The 16,886-nt window shown below is 32.1% G+C and overlaps 1 protein-coding gene across 1 annotated transcript; it reads left to right on the plus strand.

Moving 5' to 3' along the window:
• Positions 1 to 302: 302 nt before the first annotated feature.
• LOC149519868 (uncharacterized) lies at positions 303 to 1,272 on the plus strand. Its single transcript, XM_089751134.1, has 5 exons — positions 303 to 312; positions 437 to 564; positions 666 to 755; positions 826 to 1,044; positions 1,252 to 1,272. The coding sequence occupies exons 1-5, from the start codon at positions 303 to 305 to the stop codon at positions 1,270 to 1,272; spliced, it is 468 nt and encodes a 155-aa protein (XP_089607260.1).
• The last annotated feature ends 15,614 nt before the right edge of the window (positions 1,273 to 16,886 follow it).

Here is a 16,886-nt window from a genome sequence, read left to right on the forward strand (position 1 = left end):
TAAGATGTGTAGCAGTTGAACTTCTCTGCAGATCTTGCTTGCCTCCTGCATGAAAATAAATTAACTAAGACAGGTAGAAGTGCACAGAATGCAATAGAAAAAATAGTGTCTCCGGACAAAATTTTAAAACTGCTAGTGCATTGCCCATTAAATATTATAGTCTTATCTCAAGAATCAAGATATATTAGGAGTTTACTGATTCAAACAATTATGTCAAGTCCATGTTACCTTTAAGTGCAATTTGAAAGGATAGGACTCTTCATGTCATGCCCATCACATGAAAATATAGATCGGGTAGATGAATGGAAGTAGGCAAATTGCCAGATTGACTTGAGAACGCAAGTGCTAATTTCTATCTCCAGAAGAAATAAAGGCCATCACTCCTTCAAACATCCAAACCTGTTACCTTCAAGATTTACATGATTGCATTGATAAGCTGCTTCAACTACCCTCACTCAACAAATCTTAGCCCAAGAGCAGCAGAGGGAATATGTCAATGAGCTTGTGAATGGATCTCTTAGACTTTTAGATGTGTGCACCACTGCCAAAGATGCTCTATTGCAAGTAAAGAAATGCACACTAGAACTTCAGTCAATCTTGTGCTGAAAGCGAGGTGATACAACAGGGCTTGTTAATGAGGTTAGAAATACTTGACCTCTAAGAAGGCAGCTAAAAGGGCATTTTTGAAGATCATAAAGAATTTGAAGCTTAAGGAAAATAAACAAAGCACGGTTTTCAGTGAGATTGGAGTCATGGTTAGCCTCTTAAGGGAGATGCTAGTAGTCACTTTCAGTGTGCTGAATCCTTGTTGTCTTTTTACCTTAGAAAGAATCAAAGATGAGCCATTGGTCACTAGTTTCAAAGCTATTGCACACAAAAAGAGCAAGAAGTGAAAGAGAACAGCAGATCAATGAAATGGAAAATGTTGAAGCTACATTGCTATTCCTTGCGACAAGCAAATCTGACATCATGCAAATTGAGAATGTTCAAAATGAACTAAAAAAACAGAGCCTTGCCTTCAAGACTTTGAAGAAGAGCTTGAGGGTCTGTTTAGGCGCTTGATAAAAGTCAGACTCAATATTCTAAACATTCTCAACCATTAGCTAGCCTCAAATATCATGTGAATTCATCTTGTAAATTAAGCAAACACAAACATAATATTATTATGTCAAAGTAAAATATACTTGTAAAATATACTTCAGAAAATTTTGCTTCTTTTACATAGTCCTTCTCTTCTTATTCCTTTTTCAGTTAATGAATCTCGCCTATTAACCATATATTTCAAATGCATCGGAACGAATCTTGCGACTCAGTGAGTTAAGATCATAAAATTAGCTGACAGGATAACACAGAATTTGTACTGTCAATATGATTTAACTGCGAAGGAGTCTAATATGCCTTCTGCATTAGAAAAAAAAAAAAAGCTGTCAAATTCCAGTTGTCTCAGGAAAACAATTAAATGCTTCCAATATTGATCAAGATTTGCACATGGTAAACTCATATCTCACTTGTTCTAGGAAATCAAAATATTCATGACATCCTACGCCCAGCATAATCAATTGTTACCATCATGGTGTTTTATAATATAATGCAAAGATTGCAAAACCAAGTATATGGATCTTACCTGGCTCTTGCACTACAGTGTCTTATCTTATCTGTTCCATTTGCATTTGATTGATCAATCACAAAACTCTTTAATTAGCATCAATAACAGTGGTTATTGCATGCAGGAATCATAAGCATGTGGCCATCAAGAGCACTTCAAATGCAGTGTTCATCTTTACCTCATGGTTTATGGTTGCACAAAAAATTAGCTTCAATCAACTGAAATGATAGACAAGTAACAATGAGAATAACCTGTCAAAATAAATCAAGCCGATTTAACAAATGAGCTTGCAGATCTTGTCTGCCTCCTGTACAGCAAAAAAAATTGGGATTACACAATTATCTATCCAAAGCTAATAAACTTAATCAAATTAACTGCATAGACATGCTCATGCTAATGAAAATGTTGACAACATCAACCACCCATGATGACATATATTAATTTTATATATGGGGGCACACAAGTGATGAAGACCCCATGTTTAAAAAGGTTAACCATAAAACGATAATTAGCAGAACTATAAATTAGTTGACACGCTAAATGCAGAAGAAAAAATGGTCACTGTCACTTAAATGATATTAAAACCACTCATGCCTTGCATATTATTAAGTATTTCTTAGCCCAAGTTACATTTGGATTGGACTGATTAAAACAACTATGTAATGAGTTGTAAAGCTCGTGGAAAGGAGACAATGCATGAACATCACTAATATAATATTCAGATTGATATCAAGTCCATGTTACCTCTAATTGTCATTTGAAAGGAGGAGATTCTTCAGGTCTCACTCATCCAATAATATATATTAAGTAGATGAAGGGATGGGCAAATTGCTAGATTTAATTGAGAACACAGCAGCTAAGTTTTCTCCATTGAAGAAATAATGGCTACAAATCCTTCTAACAACTTGCCCTCTAGATGAAGCCCACTAACTTCATATATTGATTGTATTTGAGCAAGTTGACAACTTATGAAGCTGCATGATTGTCACGCCCCGAATCGAGACATAACACGGCCATATTACCTTGAAGTAAAACCCCAAAGCAATACGAAGCCTAATCCATAACCATTGAACAACTCTCAAATATAAAATATTCTCATTAATTAACATAGCTAGATAACAAGTCTCCAAAGAGTATTACAACTAAAATAAACAATACTTCATAAAATCTTATATTTCTAAGTAGTTTTTCAATGCTCGATTCTTCTAACTTTTCTCAAGCTAATCATACTTATCATTCATAACATCTGTAAAAGAAAAGAAAATAGGGAATGAGCAAACCACAGCTCAGTAAATAAAGGCTCACACACCTTACCGGATCAAACATTGTTTCATACATGTCATATAGATCATTCAAAACATTCGTCAAATCATAATGTCAAAACATCTCAATATCATCGTTCTGTCAAACATTTCATAAATTCATAAATCATTGTAAAATATGTTATCATTCAAATATCGTAATCAAACCAAATCATGGATCAATCATTAAAAATCATCGTAAATCATCATTATCATTCATTTATCGTTAGCTACGGTCACTGCTATAACCCGTGACATTGGCCGTATCGACATTTTCATTTTCATGATCATTGCTAACTATTATAACCCGTTAGCCAAGGCTTACACTAACTACTATTATCCGTTAGCCAGGGTCGTATGATCATGTCTTTGCTAACTACTATTACCCGTTAGTCAGGATCGTAGAACTAAGTTCTGGTGTCGATGATCCCACTTCCCAGGGATATAAAAACGTAGCTATCATAAAATCATTCTTTAAACATAAATCATTTTCTCATTTCATTCATAAGCATGATCCAACATTTATATAGAGAAACACAAAATAATCATATGCTTGATCCTATTTTCATACACTGAAAATAATGAAATAAAACATTCTTTCATTTAGAAACATATATATATATATATACATAGATTCGAAAACAAAAAAAGTGTGTGAGATTCTACTTACCTTCTTCTGATTCCACCACCTAATTTTTCTCCCTCAAAATTTAGTGGCCTATTCAAGATAATTCCAGCATAACAATAATTAATTAACCCATTCGAGGCCACTTATATCAAAACAATTAAGTTAAACAAATAATAACTCGAATAATTAATTCTGGCAGTCTGCACTACTTTCACTAAAACGACCATAACTCAAGATATCCAATTCGGAATGAAAATATTTTTAATGCGTTAGAAACTAGACTTGACAAGCTTTCTAACCATATATGGCCCATCTCGTGATTCTTTGTGGATTAATTATAACAAATTTTGAATCCACGTCATATGCTGCTGCCAAACAGCCTGTATACCTTTTCATAAAAATTACGTATTTATTCATAGGTAACTCCAAATTCAATTCCGCTTATTTCATTGGAAAGTAGACTCAATAAGCTTTCCAAACATATATGGCTTAATCTGTAAATCCTTGTATAAAAATTAAGGAAAATTTCGTAATTCCCCCTTACTGCTGCTACTAGGCAGCCTGCACCTCTTTAGGTAAAAATTGGATAACTCTTCATAGAGAACTCGAATTCGACTCCTGTTTGTTTCATTATAAAGTAGATTCAAAAGTGCTTTCCAACCATATATAGTAATCATAGTACTATTTAACCCTTTAATACAGAATATAACCTTAATTCATCACTACAAACACATGATTCATATCGGGATTTATACCAAACAAAGATTTCCTTTCTATTTCTATCAAATTTCTGTTTCAGCAATAAATTCACATTACCAACTTTCTCAATACTTAACTTGACTCTAATTAAAGTTTAAATCATCTGCCCAAAGAGGGATAATGAAAACCCTAAAATTTTAGGGTTTCTCGATTATAAATTACACCTTAAGACTTAACCATCAATACTCCAAAATTGAAAGAGATTATTTACTCACCTCTAACAAATAATTTCTCCTTGTAGATTTGTTCTTCCCTTCACTTAGAATCCTTCAATTGATCTTTTCTGTATAAGAAACATATGAGAAATAAGTTTTTGTTTTTATTTCGATTAATCGTCGACTGAAAACTGAAAAGTTAACTCTATTAATAAAAAATTGAGTTATTTATCAATAAGTCCTCTGCACTTCTCATTCTTTATTAAAGAGTTCCCCCACTTATAAAAATACTTAAAATAGTCATTTTTTTTCGGGTATTACAATCTCCCCAACTTATAAAAAGTTTCGTCCTCGAAACTTGATTTACCTTCATTTTCGAATAACTGAGGATGTCGTTTCTTCATATCATCTTCCATTTCCCAAGTTGCTTCTCTTGGTGTATGATTGCTCCATTGGACTTTTATAAAGGGAATAGTTCTATGCCTTAAGACTTGCTCTTTTCGATCAATTATTCGAATAGGATATTCCAAGTATGTTAAATCTTCTTGAACTTCTAAAGGTTCATACTCTATCACATGGCTTGGGTTAGAGACATACTTTCTCAACATGGACACATGAAAAACATTGTGCACACCAGATAGTTGAGGTGGCAAAGCTATCCTATATGCAACTTCTCCCATCTTATCAAGAATTTCAAATGGACCTATATAACGTGGGCTTAGCTTTCCTCGCTTCCCAAACCACATAACACCTTTTGTGGGTGACACCTTTAAAAAAATAAAATCCCCTTGTTGAAATTTTAACTCCCTTCTCTTTTTATCTGCCTAACTTTTTTAATGATCTTGTGCTGCATTAAGTCTCTCCTTAATCACCTTGATCTTTTCTACAGTCAGTTGCACCATTTCTGGCCCTAAGAGTTTTCTTTCCCCAACATCATCCCAACATAAAGGGGATCTACACTATCTACCATACAAGGCCTCAAAAGGAGCCATCCCAATACTAGATTGATAACTGTTATTATAAGCGAACTCCGCTAAAGGTAAGTAATCATCCCAACTACTTTTTAGATCAATCACACATGCTCGAAGCATATCTTCTAAAATCTGATTTGTTCTCTCTGTTTGCCCATCTATCTGAGGGTGAAAGGCTGTACTCAATTTCAAATTTGTCCCCATAGCTCGCTGTAAGCTTACCTAAAACTTAGAAACAAATCTAGAATCTCTATCTGACACAATACTCACTCAAACTCCATGCAATCGGATAATTTCACCTGTGTACAATTGTGCTAGTTTATCAAGTGAAATAGTCGACTTGATAGGTAGAAAATGAGCTGATTTAGTGAGTCTATCAACAATTACCCATACTGCATTATTCTCTTTAGATGACCTAGGCAACCCCATCACGAAATCCATAGAGATGTGCTCCCACTTCTATTCTGGTATTTTCAAAGGTTGTAACAACCCTGATGGTTTTTGGTGTTCAACCTTAACTTGCTGACACACTAGACATTGGGACACAAACTGAGCTATGTCACGTTTCATATTATTCCACCAAAAACTTCCTTTCAAATCTTTATACATCTTAGTGCCTCAAGAATGTATAGTGAATCGAGACCCATGTGCTTCTTCCAAGATCTCTCGTTTTAGATCAAGATCATTTAGTACACATAATCTATTTTTAAAACGTAATGTGCCATCCTCGTGAAGATTAAACTCTGGCCTCAAACCATTCTGCACTTTTGTCTTAATTTTGTCTAACTCACTATCTTCTTTCTGTACAAATTTTATCTTTTCGATCAAAGTTGGCTGAACCACCAAACTAGCCATAACAATACTTTTTCCCTGTATAATCACCTCGATTTGCTGCATATCAAGTTTTTCCAATAATTTTGGTTGCAAAGTAAGCAAAATAGCCATACTTCCAATGGACTTTCTACTAAGAGCATCAACAACTACATTAGTTTTGCCCGGATGATAATTGATGGTCAAATCATAATTTTTGATTAATTCCAACCATCTTTTATGTCTCATGTTTAACTTTTTCTACGTAAACAGATACTTTAAACTCTTATGATCCGTATAAATTGCACAAGGCTCCCCATATAAATAATGTCTTCATATTTTCAAAGCAAACACAATGACAGCTAACTCTAAGTCATGAGTCGGATAATTTTGCTCGTAGGTTTTTAATTGCCTAGAAGCATAAGCAATTACCCTATCATTCTGCATTAACACACAACCCAACCCCTCACTATAAATGGTAAAACTACCAATATCAGAAGGTAAGGTAAGGATAGGTGCTGACACCAATCGTTGCTTTAGCTCTTGAAAACTTTGTTCACATTCTTTAGTCCATTCAAATTTTGCTCGCTTTTGAGTTAAACGAGTCAATGGTACAACAAATTGAGAAAACCCCTCAACAAATCTTCTATAATAACCTGCCAAGCCTATAAAACTTCTTACTTCTGTCACATTTATCGGGCGAAGCCAATTCACCACTGCCTCAATCTTTTTCGGATCAACTGAAATCCCATCTTCAGAAATAACATGACCAAGAAAACTAATACTTGTCAACCAAAATTCACATTTGTTAAACTTTGTGAAGAGTTGTTTATCCTGTAAGATCTGTAATACTATCCTCAAATATTTCTCATGTTCTCATCACTCTTAGAATAAACTAGAATGTCATCAATAAAAATAACAAATTGATCCAAATATTATTCAAAAATTATATTCATCAAGTCCAGAATGCAGCAGGTGCATTTGTTAATCCAAAAAGCATAACCAAAAATTCATAATGGCCATACCTAGTTCGAAAAGCAGTTTGGATACATCACCTGCCTTAATCTTCAACTGATGATATCCACACCGTAAATCAATCTTTGAAAAGACCTTTGCTCCTTATAACTGATCAAACAAGTCATCAATTCAAGGAAGAGGATATTTATTATTCACAGTCACTTTATTTAACTCCCTATAATCAATGCATAAGCACAGACTCCCATATTTCTTTTTAACAAACAATACAGGAGCTCCCCAAGGTGACACACTAGGACGAATAAACTTTTTCTCTAACAATTCTTGGAGTTACACATTTAATTCACGTAACTCAGATGGAGCCATGCGATAAGGAGGCTTAGATATTGGTCCAGTTCTAGGGATAAGATCGATTTCAAATTCAATTTCTCGATTAGAAGGTAAGCTAGGCAAGTCCTCAGGAAAAACATAAAAAAAATCTCTAACAATCGAAATATCTTATAATCGTGAGCCTACATTCATTTGAGTGTCTTTCACATAGGCGAGGTGGCCTAGACACCCTTTCTTTAGAGATTACATGACACTTGAGATCGACATAATTTGACACGGAAGGCTTAAATGATGACCTTCATATACAAGTTCTGATTATCCTGGACACTGAAACACTACTCTCTTTCTGTAACAATCAATAACTGTATGATGTATAGATAACTAATTCATCCCTAAGATCACATCAAATTTTAGCATCTTTAACTATACCAAATCTGCTAGTAGTTCACAACCCCTTATGTGTACAACACAATTCTTATAAACACTATCAGCACACATAATTTTTCCCACAAGAGTAGCAACATATAAAGGCTCATTCAACTTTTCAGGTTCAATACTCAAAGATGCAAAAACTTGACAGAAACAAAGCTATGAGAGGCACCAGAATCAAATAAAACATTAGCATGGACACGATTAATAGGAATAGTACCTGTCACTACATTATCATTTACATTAGCATCTTGGCAGGTTAAAATGAAAACTCGAGCATTTTCCTTTTGTGGTTGTTCCATCGATTTAGCTTTAATAGCATCATTCTTCTTGTTTAGGCTATTTCGAGCAATATGCCCATATTTTCCACATTCAAAGCAAATTCCTGTTTTCCTAAAACATGGTCCAGAATGAAATCGTTCACAAAAATCACATTTCTCGAGCTTAATACCAGATTTCATCTCCCACTTCTTACTTATGTTTCTTCTGACATTCTTTTGGTGATTACTCTGATCTCCTTCAAACCTTGAGCATTTTTTATCACCCCTCTCTTGCTCATATCTTTTCATGTCTGACTCAATCTTTAATGCTCGTTGTAACACATCTTTATAACTATCAATTATGTGAGAAAACAAACGAGATCGAATACTTGGCTTCAACTCATGCTCGAATTGTATTGCCTTATTCTTATCTGAGTCAATGATGCGAGTACAGAAACATCCCAGCTCATTAAACTTGTTGGCCAACTCCAACATAAACATATCATGCTTTTGCTGTAATTACAGAAACTCATTCTCCTTCTCTACTTTCACTGATTCTGGAAAATATTCATAAAAAAAAATCTCTTTAAACTTTTTCCAAGTCAGAGGCTCACCTGAATCTTCAAATGTGGGATTTATGGTATCCCATCAGTACTCAGCATTTCTTCTTAGTTGAATGACAGCCAAGCTCAATTTTAAATCTTCAAAGATACGCATTGCCTTAAAGAGTTTTTCTAACTCTTTAACCTAAGCTTCTGTAACCAAAGGATCAGGGTCGTCTTCAAACTGAGGTGGGTTGACCTTTCGAAATCGTTCATAAGTTATCTCGCGTTGTTGCAGATTCTCTTATGTTTGCTGCTGTTGTTCTATCAAATTAGACACCACCTGACACACTCCAACTAAATCATCCCGCGTCACCGGAGTATTAAGATCATTTTCAATATCAATTTGCTCATCTTGAACATTGGTGGTTTCGGATTCATCCCTTCTCCTGTCAGTTCTTTTCCTTCGACCCGTAAGGTTTACTAATGTCTCATTTTTACCACTAACTCTTACCTAATTTAATACCAACAAAGAAAAAATTCGTAAGCGATCAAAATAAAATAATCAAATCTTATCAGTGTAAATGCTAAGAATACTTAAGTTCTACACTATCTATAACTCAATTCTTTCCTTTCCTGAATCTTAAACCTTCGCTCTGATACCACTTATGTCACGCCCCGAATCGAGACATAACACGACCATATTACCTTAAAGTAAAATCTCAAAGTAATACGAAGCCTAATCCATAACCATTAAACAACTCTCAAATATAAAATATTCTCATTAAGTAACATAGCTAGATAACAAGTCTCCAAAGAGTATTACAACTAAAATAAACAATACTTCATAAAATCTTATATTTTTTAAGTAGTTTTCCAATGCTCGATTCTTTTAGCTTTTCTCAAGCTAATCATACTTATCATTCATAACATCTGTAAAAGAAAAGAAAATAGGGAATGAGCAAACCATAGCTCAGTAAGTAAAGGCTCACACACCTTACCGGATCAAACATCGTTTCATACATGTCATATAGATCATTCAAAACATTCGTCAAATCATAATGTCAAAACATCTCAATATCATCGTTCTGTCAAACATTTCATAAATTCATAAATCATTGTAAAATATGTTATCATTCAAATATCGTAATCAAACCAAATCATGGATCAATCATTAAAAATCATCATAAATCATCATTATCATTCATTTATCGTTAGCTACGATCACTGCTATAACCCGTGACATTGGCCGTATCGATATTTTCATTTTCATGATCATTGCTAACTATTATAACCCGTTAGCCAAGGCTTACACTAACTACTATTATCCGTTAGCCAGGGTCGTATGATCATGTCTTTGCTAACTACTATTACCCGTTAGTCAGGGTCGTAGAACTAAGTTCTGGTGTCGATGATCCCACTTCCCAGGGATATAAAAACGTAGCTATCATAAAATCATTCTTTAAACATAAATCATTTTCTCATTTCATTCATAAGCATGATCCAACATTTATATAGAGAAACACAAAATAATCATATGCTTGATCCTATTTTCATACACTGAAAATAATGAAATAAAACATTCTTTCATTTAGAAACATATATATATATATATATATATATACATAGATTCGAAAACAAAAAAAGTGTGTGAGATTCTACTTACCTTCTTCTGATTCCACCACCTAATTTTTCTCCCTCAAAATTTAGTGGCTTATTCAAGATAATTCCAGCATAACAATAATTAATTAACCCATTCGAGGCCACTTATACCAAAACAATTAAGTTAAACAAGTAATAACTCGAGTAATTAATTCTGGCAGTCTGCGCTACTTTCACTAAAACGACCATAACTCAAGATATCCAATTCGGAATGAAAATATTTTTAATGCGTTAGAAACTAAACTTGACAAGATTTCTAACCATATATGGCCCATCTCGTGATTCTTTGTGGATTAATTATAACAATTTTTGAAATCCACATCATATGCTGCTGCCAAACAGCCTGTATAACTTTTTATAAAAATTACGTATTTATTCATAGGTAACTCCAAATTTAATTCTGCTTATTTCATTGGAAAGTAGACTCAATAAGCTTTCCAAAAATATATGGCTTAATCTGTAAATCCTTGTATAAAAATTAAAAAAAATTTCGTAATTCCCCATTATTGCTGCTACTAGGCAGCCTGCACCTCCTTAGGTAAAAATTGGATAACTCTTCATAGCGAACTCGAATTCGACTCCCGTTTGTTTCGTTAGAAAGTAGATTCAAAATTGCTTTCCAACCATATATAGTAATCATAGTACTATTTAACCCTTTAATACATAATATAACCTTAATTCATCACTACAAACACATGATTCATATCAGGATTTATACCAAACAAAGATTTTCCTTTCTATTCCTATCAAATTTCTGTTTCAGCAATAAATTCACATTACCAGCTTTCTCAACACTTAACTTGACTCTAATTAAAGTTTAAATCATCTGCCCAAAGAGGGATAATGAAAACCCTAAAATTTTAGGGTTTCTCGATTATAAATTACACCTTAAGACTTAACCATCAATACTCCAAAATTGAAAGAGATTATTTACTCACCTTTAACAAATAATTTCTCCTTGTAGATTTGTTCTTCCCTTCACTTAGAATCCTTCAATTGATCTTTTCTGTATAAGAAACATATGAGAAATAAGTTTTTATTTTTATTTCGATTAATCGTTGACTGAAAATTGAAAAGTTAACTCTATTAATAAAAAATTGAGTTATTTATCAATAAGTCCTCTGCACTTTTCATTCTTTATTAAAGAGTTCCCCCACTTATAAAAATACTTAAAATAGTCTTTTTTTTTTCGGGTATTACAATGATTGTATTGATAAGTTGCTTCATTTGGCCCTCAATCAACAAAGCTTTAGCCAAGGAACAACAAAGCAAATATGTTGATGAACTGTTGGATGAACCTCTGAAGCTTTTGGGCATGTGCAGCACTTCCATGAATGCCTTATCACAAACAAAGGAATACACAAAAAAAATTCAATCAATTTTGCGTACAAGACGAGAAGCTGAAACAGGGCTTGCAGTCGAGGCTAAAATATACTTGAACTCTAGGAAAGAGTGAAAAAGGCAACCAACAAGGCTTTAGAATATTTGAAGCATGTGAAAAATGAATATGATACTTCTTTCTCCAGCAGAGGCAGTGAGACCGGAGCCACCTTCAGCATCTTGAGAGCGGCGCAAGAGGCAACTATCAGTGTCCTAAGTTCTTGTTGCTTTTTATCTCTGGGTGAGAGATAGTGTTAAGCCGCTGGTCAATAGTTTCAAACTAATGAATTCCAAAAGATTAAGGTGTAATGAAAGAGAAATACATATAAATGAGCAAGATAAGCAAATCTTATGTTAAAGTGGGTTATCCCACATCTAATAAATTTTCAATATACTATAGTCTTATATTTAAATCAGGCCCCTCCACATGTTGTCAATTAGTTTTAAGTTTGATGCTTAACATGGTATGAGAACCAAAACTTTCTTTTCGTTGCCCTTTCTTAATTTTTCACGTGGAAAGCTTTTTCCATTTTCACTTACACGTGATGGGGACTTGTTAAAGTAAATTATCCCATATCTAATAAATCTTCAATATCTTGTAGTCTTATATTCAAGTTAAGCCCCTCCACATACTGTCAATTAATTTTAAATTTGATGTTTAACTTGGTATCAGAGCCAGAACTTTCTTTTCGTTGCCCTTTCTTAATTTGTCACGGGGAAAGCTTTTTCCATTTTCACTTATACGTAATAAGGGCTTGTTAAAGTAGATTATCCCACATCTAATAAATCTTCAATATTCTGTAGTCTTATATTCAGGTTGAGCCCATCCACTTACTGCCAATTGATTTTAAGTTTAACATGGTATCAGAGCCAAGATTTTTTTTAAGTGTCCCTTTTCTTAATTTGTCATGTGCCTTTTTTTAATTTGTCATGTGGAAGACTTTCATCCATCTTCGCATACACCTGACAAATTAGGAATATGAGTATTTTTTTCAGTTGCTTAACATGATATCAAAGCCATGATTTTCTTTCTGTTGCCCTTTCCTAATTTTTCACATAGAAAGCTTTTCCATCTCACTCACTATGACAAATTAGAAAAGGAAGGATTTTTTTCATTTGCTTAACATCTTAGAATCAAACGCTTATTGAGAATAAACAAAATGAGTTACAAAAATAAAAAATATGTATTCAATATTTTGTATAAGTCTTCACTCTCTCTTTAGATGTTTGATCAAAACCAGAGTCATTACTCTCAACTCCTTCAACCAATAGAGCCTCAATTATAATGAGGTTTGAATTGTATATTCATGAAACCGACATGTAATATTCTTATGATAGGGAAATCTGAAAAATTTTACATTTTAGCATAAATTTTGCATCCATTAACTCAAATCTAATCTCAACTTTCTCTTTCAAATGCTACATAACTGAAACAACAAATTTTGGATTTCGGATTTCATTAACAAATAAGGGAAAAAAGCAACAAAAGAATTGCCTACAGCAAGTTATCTAAGCCTACTAGATGTAATATGCAATTCACTCACAAGCACCAATAACTGGTTTTTGCTTCTTCATTTTTAAAGCAAATGTTGTCAACATCACGAGGTGTACTGCAAACTGCACATCCTTAGGAGATATAGACCGGGATGAACAACCCAAAACAGTTTGCACTGGGTGCCTGGCAAAGATGAGAAATTCCTTAGATCCAAATAACAATTGTATTATATAGCATTTTACCTAAAGCTCCAACCTCCTAATATATTCTGCCTAGAAGACAACCCAACGCGACAGATGGCAAACTTGCCAGACTGAATTGTACGTTCAACTCTCTAGGCTATCTTTTATCTTTGGAATTAATTAATCCAGCAAAATTAGAAGTAGAATAAAAGTTGAAATATGTAGCAAAATATCACCCGAAAATTGAACCAAAGGAAAAACAAAGTATGTAAAATAGTGCAAAATCAAAATAAAAAATAGAATCAAAATCAAGCTTTCCTTCTTTGGTTATTGTATAAAATAAAAGTAAAAACGTTTACAAGGATACAATGAAAAGGATCAGATTGTAAAATTCTTTTTGGCAATATTTATTTTAAATTACATAAACAAGTGAAAGACAAAAGACACATAAAAATATGTACAAATTTAAATAAATTTTTTAATTCACAAAATTGCTCCTTCATGATTCACAATGTCTGAAACAGATACAAAGAAAGAATATATTAGTATCAAAAGGTTTCAAAAACCTAAACACTGGACCTGCAAATGTCAATTATTTTTTTTGCATTGCATTGTCATGCACAAAAAGTGAAATTAGGATTTTTGAGAATGTTCAGATCTCTCAAAAATTGAAGGCTATAAAAGAAATTGAAAGAATAATCAAAGATTTGATAAAAAAAACTTGGGAGTAATTTAAGAAGAAATATAAACCAACCTTTGAATTTTTAAAAACCTAAACCCTGATTCTTTTCTTTGAATTGCATTATCATGAACAAACGACTAAACTTAGTGTTTTTGAGAAAGTTCAAATAAAAAAAACTAAAGCCTCTAAAAATTACATGTTTAATAAAGAAAAAACTTGAAATAATAACCAAAAAGAGATAAAAATTTTTGAAAAATTGAATTCAGCGTTTTTGAGAAAGTTCAAATAAAAAAAAAAAAACCAAAGCCTCTACAAATTACATGTTTTTTTAGATAATAAAAATTACATGTTTAATAAAGAAAAAACTTGAAACAATAACCAAAAATCGATAAAAATTTCCAAAAAATTCAAAGCATAAACAAAAATTTGACGATAAAGAAGAAATATAATCCAACCTTTAAATTTTCAAATACCTGAACCCTAATTCTTTTCTTTGAATTGCATTGTCACGAACAAATTACTGAAATTAGGGTTTTTGAGAAAGTCAAATACTGAAGCCTATAAAAATTACATGTTTAATAAAGAAATAACTTGAAACAATAACTAGAAATTGATAAAAAAAACTTTGAATAAATTCAAAGAAGAAACAAAAATTTGAGAACAAAGAAGAAATATAAACCAACCTTTGAATTTTCACAAGCCTAAAACCATACCATGCCTTGCGAATCTTTTTTTTTTTTTTTATGAATATCACGTTTGAGTGAAATTTTTTAAAACGTTCCATGGAGAGAGAGAAATTGAGAAAGCTTTATTACAGAGAGGGAGGGAAATGTAGAGTAACGGTTAGTGGGCAGAGACAGAGGGAGTGGGGCTTTTGTTTTCTTATTAATATTATTTTGACCGCTGGAGATTTTATTGTATTTGTCAGTATTTTGTTTAATTGGTCTTAAGAAGCATTATCTATCGTTAGATTACCATCTCAGATCTACGATTTTTATTAGCGTCCCTTTCACGTTATTCGTTAGATGCTAAAAAAACGGCTAACTCAAACTTTAACTAAAATATTGGGCCTTTTAAACCCCACATGGGCCCTTTAAACATTATATGGGCCTAATCTCTATCTTGTAGAGTTTCGTTGCACTCAATTTTTTTATTGTCTCACAATAAAAAATATGAAATAAAAATTAAATATAATACAAAATATAAAATAAAATCAATTTTAGTTCAAAAATTCATCTATTTAATATTTCACGATTTTTTTAATGATTTTATAACGATGAATTCATTTACATATAACAAAAATTTAAAAGATGTTTGAGAACATTAAGAACATTTGTAATTATCATGCATAACGAGTGAAATTAGGGTTTTTGAGAACATTCAGATCTCTTAAAAAAACTGAAGGCTATAAAAAATTAGTTGTTTAATAAAAAAATTAAACAATATTCAAATATTTAATAAAATTTTTTTTGAATAATTAAAGAAGAAACAAAAAGTTGAGAATAAAGAAGAAATAACCTTTGAATTTTCAAAAACCTACACCCTGATTCTTTTCTTTGAATTGCATTATCACCAACAAACGATTGAAATTAGGGTTTTTGAGAAAGTTCAGATAAAAAAAAAAAACTGAAGCCTATAAAAATTACATGTTTAATAAAGAAAAAATTTGAAACAATAACCAAAAATCCATAAAAACTTCGACCAAATTCAAAGAATAAACAAAAATTTGAGAACAAAGAAGAAATATAAACCAACTTTTGAATTTTTAGAAACCTAAATCATACCATGCCTTATGAATCTCAGTTTTATTTTTTGAATTGCATTATCACTTTTGGGTGAAATTAAGGTTTTTGAAAACTTTGAGATCCAAAAAAACCGAAATCGATAAAAGATCTATCATATAAATTTTGAATAAATTCAAACAAGAAACTAAAAATTGAGAATAAAGAAGAAATATTTACCATGCACATTGAATTCTTTTTATCTCTCGCCATCTTATCATTTTATTTCTAAAACCGATCACGCTCTGGGAAACTATTTATAGTATCGTGAGGGTCAGGGTTGCTTAGAAATAACGTTATTTTAAGATAGTGGAGACTTGCATTATCGATCGTTAGATTACGATCACACTCAAATCTACGGCTTTTATTAGCTTCCCTTTCATGCTATACGCTAAATGCCAAAAGAACGCCTAACTCAAACTTCAAATTGGGCCCCTTAAACCCAAATTGGGCCCTTAAAACACCACATGGGCCCAATCTCTATTTTGAAGAGTTTCTTTTCACTTATTTTATTATCTTTTTTGTTACAATAAAAAAATATAAAAATAAAATCAATTTTAGTTCACAAATTTATTTGGTTAATATGACACTAATTTTTTTTTGACGATTTTATAACAATGAATTCATATACATAGAATGAGAATTTAAAAGATTTGAAGCTTAAATTTCATAAACTTTTGTCTTGTGATAACTTGTAAGTTATATGTATGTTTCTCAAAATTTAATAATCATAGGATTAAATTTAGAAACATTAATGAAACCTTCCATACATGGAACGATAGTTAAAATTATATATATATGTCTGTCAAATTCATAGTTTCTAAAATAATAATAATAATAATAATAATAATAATAATAAAAAGATATATAGAACTAAATCCTTAATTCATGTTATTATATATATGGTCCAAAATTGTGATTGAAAGGTAAAAGGCAAG

Source organism: Durio zibethinus, chromosome 2 (genome assembly GCF_047325235.1).
Source record: "Durio zibethinus cultivar Kanyao isolate XHJ-2024 chromosome 2, ASM4732523v1, whole genome shotgun sequence".
NCBI lineage: Eukaryota > Viridiplantae > Streptophyta > Magnoliopsida > Malvales > Malvaceae > Durio > Durio zibethinus.

Excerpts from the sequence above, each read along its gene's own strand:
- LOC149519868 (XM_089751134.1), top strand. Across the intron at positions 565-665 it reads CCAAAGATGCTCTATTGCAA|GCAGCTAAAAGGGCATTTTT; the intron begins GTAAAGAAATGC and ends ACCTCTAAGAAG. Across the intron at positions 756-825 it reads TCAGTGAGATTGGAGTCATG|AAAGAATCAAAGATGAGCCA; the intron begins GTTAGCCTCTTA and ends TTTTTACCTTAG.